Here is a 5913-nt window from a genome sequence, read left to right as displayed (position 1 = left end):
AGTTTTGCTTGCTTTTCTAAATCAGATAACTTGGGGGAATTTCATTGTGTTTATTTGGTTATCTTAATATTTCTTCATTATTTGGAGGGGATTCATCGGGTTTTTCATTTTTACATTAGCTTTAAAAATATTGCTGAACTGTTCTATCCTATTTTGCTGGAAATGCTTGATCCTACATCCATATTGTTCATTTTTCTTATAAATTGCCACCAGTCTTAAGTTAAATTGTTACATGATTTCTGTAATCATTTTCTATCAAGATTGTATCTTTTCCAAGCTTGTTTTTCTTATTTTTCACTTTGTGTTATTTTAAAGTATGGGGGTTGCTAACTTCTTTTTAAAGTTGATTTATATTTTCCAATGTATAGTATTTTTTCACATTAGCACTGAGTTTTAATTTTCAGCTTGCTTTCAATTTATAACCCAGTTCTGTTATTACTTTTATAAAGGCTATACATAAACAGATTAGTCTCTTTGATCGTTTATCTCATAATAGCTTAGGCAACCCTATTTGCATCAGATACAATTTCATTTAAATGATTTTTTTCCAGTGGATTTCAAAGGTAGTAATCTTTGCCTTGCTATATCTTTCTTACATTTACAAACTTTTTCTTTAAGCTGTTATTTATATTCAGACAAGTGCAGTTCTGTTTCATTATTTTGAATTGCTGGTTTAAAATGTTCACTGGCTGAATCCAAATGAATGTCTATGTTGACTTTTGTAGCCCATTTTTATTTTACCATTTCAAAACATTTGTTTGTCCTCGCATATATTGTTCTGTATTAACATTCTCAAAGACTCGCATTCTGATTGGTCCACCCGAACCGCAACCCGATTGGTCCGTTAAACGATTGTGATTGGAGCGCTAAGAATCTACTGCGATTGGCCGAGCCAATCGCAGGAGATTCAAAGCGCTGCCATTGGCCGCCGAGCCGCCGGCCGGCTGTATAAAGCCAAGCGGCTCGCACACTTTAACTGTCCTTATTCAGATGCCTAAATAAAGAGCTGATTGTCTCGCCTCTTATGTGACCCGATCCACCGATCTAACATATATGTTGTAACTTTTCCTTCATAGCAGATGTATTCTTAGATTTTATAACAGCAGTGAAAAGCCTTTGATTCACTGCAACATATAGGACATGTCAACTGACTTTGAGGACCAAGCATGGGAATGGACCAAATGGTTTGATTGTATTGCCGCTGCCATGGGAAGTGGCAGTGAAGTTTTATGGTTTCTATGTTGTGGATTTTAATGCTGTAAGCCACCCAGGATCACCTGTGAGTGAATTGAGCTGCCATACAAATTTGTGAAATAGTCTTTGTATTTTTTAGATATACTCCCAAAGCTCCAGGTTATACTCACAGTTTTATTAATTTATTGACTCTAGTAGTACTTGAGGGAGAACAGGGTGCACATATACACATCTTTGTATTTACCAGCCTTCGTTGGGTTTTTTTGTAGGGAAAACTGCATGCCGTTTTTTTATCGCAGTTCTATCTCACCACTATCAGTTTCATCTATTCTTAAATATGAGTACATTCAGCAGATATACATCTGATGTTAGTGTTACCAGTATTACCAGTATTCTCTCTCTTTGCTTTTATTGCTTTTATGCAGTTAGATATTTAATTGTAATGAAGCACTTTTACAATATTTGTCTATGTTTATTTCCTTTTTCTTCTGGCCTTGTCAAGGGAAAGCGGGGAGAGGGAGGAATATCGCTTTGTGCTTTGTATTTATTTGCTAGAATTAGGGGTTTAATATAAACAAACCAATAAGTGTCTATTTACAGAAGGGTGAGGGTATTGTTGTTTTTTAATTCTTCAAATACCACCCGCGAAACAATCCTCGACGACACTGGAAGGCAGATTACTACTTACGAACAGACATTCATCTCCGCAAGTAACGTCCTTTTGTTTGCCCTAAAACTACGATTCCCATATTGCCTTTCGGCGATGGGTTTTTTTTTTCCCCCTCCCATAATGCCTGAGTCACGTGGCTCTAGATTAAGTGAAGGTCGTGAGGGAGAAGCAACCTTTTTGTCGCCGGGGTCTGATTCCGGCCGACATGTTGAGTAGCAGCGTCCGCCGGTTCGGCACCTCCGCCCTTCGGCGGATGCATTACGAGGAGGGCCCGGGAAAGGTAGGATGGAGGCGGGGGATGGCTACGAATTCAGGGCCTCCGTTACTTCTTCTGCCCCTCGAGCTGCGGCAGGGTCATGGGCCTGCTTCCCTCCCCGCTCCCACCTTCCCCTTCCCCGGCCGGAGGGAGATACCGGAGAGAGGATCCTTCGCTTCTCTAGGCCCTTCACCTTTCGAAGTCAGTGAGGGAAAAATAATTTGGGAAGAGAGGAAGCTCTTATTTTTCAGCCTCTTCTTCCTCTTTGTTTTACATTTACATTTGTTTTACATTTGCATTGAAAAGCCGGAGCCGAACGCTTGAAGCCTTAACCACGGAAAAGAGACTTTTCGAAGGAGAGGAATAAATAACGATTATTATTTTTTTGCGGAGTTGATATTTGTAATATCTCAGCATTTTGGATCCGAGTAGTTTGAAACACGTGGGCTGAACTCTAGATATGGGATGGGGAAGAGTTTCATTTTCTTTTTTAGCTCGCCCTGTGGAATGATGCCATTTTTCTCTGGCTGTAGCTTGCCCAAAGGCCCTGCTCAGTGTACATGGCGGTGTTTTTAATGATCTTTTTAATATTCAGTTTCCTGTATATTTCCAGCTTCTTCCCAGGGCAGTAATTCTATAGTGCAATATTAATACGATATTCAGGGTTTTCAGTTCAATCTGTGGAGTCTGAGGGAATGTGTGTTTGTGTTTATTTTCTTAGTCATCAATTGTACACTGAAGATGCTATTTAATTTCGTAAGAGGTGCAATGACAATAAAGTAAAGTACCTGTAGGTGCAGAAGCAGTGCCTTTAGTGTAATATATGACTTATTTTCTGAATTCTACCGGTACAGATGATGATAGCATAACAGCATGAATAAGGATGATACTGTAAACGCTTTCTGATGTACCTGTTCTGAAGTCGTGCTCGGATACTATTTAATTTCAGGTCATATTTGTATCCAAGATGGCATCTAAAGGACATACATAGTGTCTTTTTAATGTAAAATAAAAATGGGACACGTGTAAATCAGGTTAAGATTAAACGGTCTTGATATTAAGCCAAGGGTCCCCAAACTTGGCAACTTTAAGACTTGTGGATTCTGGCAGAATTCTGGGAGTTGAAGTCCACAAATCTTATAGTTGTAAAGTTTGGGGACCTCTGTATTAAGCTATTAAACCCTCTTTTTAGAAAATTAGGAATACACTGGTGTACTTCTGTAACTATAAATGATGAATAAACATTTAGTATTTGGGTGCTAATTGCTATCCATGGATTTTTAGGCCAAGTCACTTTTTGTGCATTAACTTTGTTTAATAACTTAAGTACCTTGCTAAAACAAAACTTCAACATTCTTTTCAGAATCTCCCATTCTCTGTCGACAACAAATGGAAATTGTTACTCGGAACCTTTATCTTTACCTTAACTGGTATTGGTGGTCCCTGTTTTATTGTAAGGCATCAGCTGCTTAAGCAGTGAATATGTTGTAACAGGTAATTCCTATTTGTTTTCATTCTCTAGAAGTCTTTTACAAGCTATTTGGGTTGCTTTTTTGAGACTATAAAAACCATTTTCTGGTTTAATTTCAATAAAATTAAGTTTGTGGTAAGCTATGAACTGTATAGTGCTAAATTTTGCTAAATTTCTTAATAGGTAAACTTGGAAACTGTATATAAAATAATGCCTTCTAAGGAAGATCAGCTCTTCATTATACATCTATATAATGTAATGGAAATGATTTGCCATTGCTTTTATTCTGGGATCAGTACCTACTAACACTAGATGTAAACCTGGATTCAAATTAATGTATTTGAATCCATAGCAGGAACCATAGTTTTCTTCAAATATAGTATCTTTTTGCCCGATAGCCGTTTAAATCATGATTAAGTAACACAAGTCCTTCCCTGAAATAGGAGGGCATACTTATATAATAGCATTTAATACAACTGTCCACTCCTAATCCCATCATATGTAGTAATTTTTCAAAGTCTTAAATATATCACAACTAAGTTATTAAAATGCATTATAGATAGGGTTTCTATGAAAAGTATTGGGAATTCCAGATGTCCTAGGCCATAGCAAGATTATCAGTCAGAACAAAACAGCAGAAGGATCTTATAACTATTTGACATAGCTGTAGTAGTTACCAGTATTTGGAGAATTTGGCTACATAAATTCAAGTCTCTAGGATATTGATAGAACTGGCAAACATGATTGCAGAGTCATCCTCAGGAGTCTTTAAGAATTTTGAAGAAGTGGTGATGTTCCAAAAGACCTGAGAAAACAAATATCTCATTCTTAAAAAGGAACCCTAACAAAAGACACCTCAGTTTGGGTATGTTTCTCTAACCGATTATTAAACAGCATTTTTGAGTACTTATTCTGATTCTGTCAGACCCTTCTTCAAATGTTGGGTCTAGTTCTGGCACCGCATATCAGAAAAGGCAAGAATGTATGGCTACAAGCATAATGAGGGTTCAGTTATGGGGACTTAAGATAGTTTTCATATACCTGAAGCATTGTCACAGAGAGCAGAAGGTGAACTTCATCTGTAGCTCCAAAAGATAATGCCAGAAGTAGTGATTTAAAATTTAAAGGAAAATGGTTCAGGCTGGATGTCAACAAGAACTGATTGTGCAAACTTGAGTGAAAGAGACTGCAACATGAACAGTATTGCTAATGGTCATTTCTCAGAGAAGTTCTTGTGAATTCAAGGGATTGGATGTTATCTGAGGGAAGAATTAAAAACCATTAGGAATGCAATAGTGAATAATATATCTGTTATATACATATGGATATCTAATAATATAAAGTACAGTTATATTTGAGGAGATTTTATGTATTTTAATTATGTTTTAATATTTTAATATAGATTGGCCATCTAAGAGTTGTGTTAGAGCAGAAAGGCAGATGAATAACTTAGATGATTAATAGTTTAGCATTTGAACTTTTTTAAGTACTATTGCTTTGATTCCATCTTTTATATCTACTACTTTGGCAAATATTCATGATTGCAGTATGAAAAATGCAAATAATGTAATGGGCAGCATGTGGTTTCTGTGAGCTGTTATCCATTAAGCATTAAAGATTCTCAGAAAGACATCTTTAGCTATATAGAAAAGCCTTCATAGATTGTTCCCCATCTATGTTTTAAAATACCTTGTTCAGTATGAGCTTCTTCTACAAAAATATTTTTATTTTTGAAAGAAATGAATTGTAGGATATATTATATATTTTAAGGATTTTTATGTTTCCTTTTTTCTTTCAGATTAAGAAGAAAGAACTGAATGAAATTTAAAACTAAGCACTCTACGTATATAAATAAAAACTATATCTGAAACTAAAGTAGATTCTGTTTCTGTTTGGTCTAAATATAGATTGACGAATTATATGGAAAAAATTCCATTCCTAGTTACATAAAATGCAATATATTTTAAATATAGGTATATACAAACATGTTTAGATTTATGTTATGTGTGGCAAACAAGTGAAGTAGGTAAAAATGTATATGCATATATTTTGACAGTATAAAGTGTAAAGGGTTTATGTATAAAAGCAAGATGAATCATGCAAGATGCAGAAGTATAATTGTGTTCCTAAAGCATAAGATCAATGAGGGGGAAAAAAACTACTAAAATATAAAGATTTATTTCTGTTTAATTCTTATTGGACATTAACAGAAAGACTATAGAATTCAATGAAATAATTGTAATACAGAAATTAAAATTGCACTCATTTAAAAATGTTATTTCAACCACAATAAATGCACTCATTGTAAGTTTCCAAATGTAT

General features: G+C 35.4%; 1 protein-coding gene and 1 non-coding gene across 2 annotated transcripts; both read left to right on the top strand.

Moving 5' to 3' along the window:
- The first annotated feature begins 1974 nt into the window (after window positions 1–1974).
- COX7C (cytochrome c oxidase subunit 7C) lies at window positions 1975–5466 on the top strand. The gene is made up of 3 exons (XM_026718831.2): window positions 1975–2144; window positions 3484–3614; window positions 5390–5466. The coding sequence occupies exons 1-2, from the start codon at window positions 2070–2072 to the stop codon at window positions 3598–3600; spliced, it is 192 nt and encodes a 63-aa protein (XP_026574616.1). The 5' UTR covers window positions 1975–2069; the 3' UTR covers window positions 3601–3614; window positions 5390–5466.
- Window positions 2969–3030, top strand: LOC113449515 (small nucleolar RNA Z39). Its single transcript, XR_003375833.1, has one exon. It is a non-coding gene; the product is annotated as a small nucleolar RNA Z39 (small nucleolar RNA).
- Window positions 5467–5913: the final 447 nt, after the last annotated feature.

Source organism: Pseudonaja textilis, chromosome 2 (assembly GCF_049901715.1).
Source record: "Pseudonaja textilis isolate UNSWEBS1 chromosome 2, rPseTex1.2, whole genome shotgun sequence".
Classification (NCBI taxonomy): domain Eukaryota; kingdom Metazoa; phylum Chordata; class Lepidosauria; order Squamata; family Elapidae; genus Pseudonaja; species Pseudonaja textilis.
This window is presented reverse-complemented; position numbering and strand designations above follow the sequence as displayed.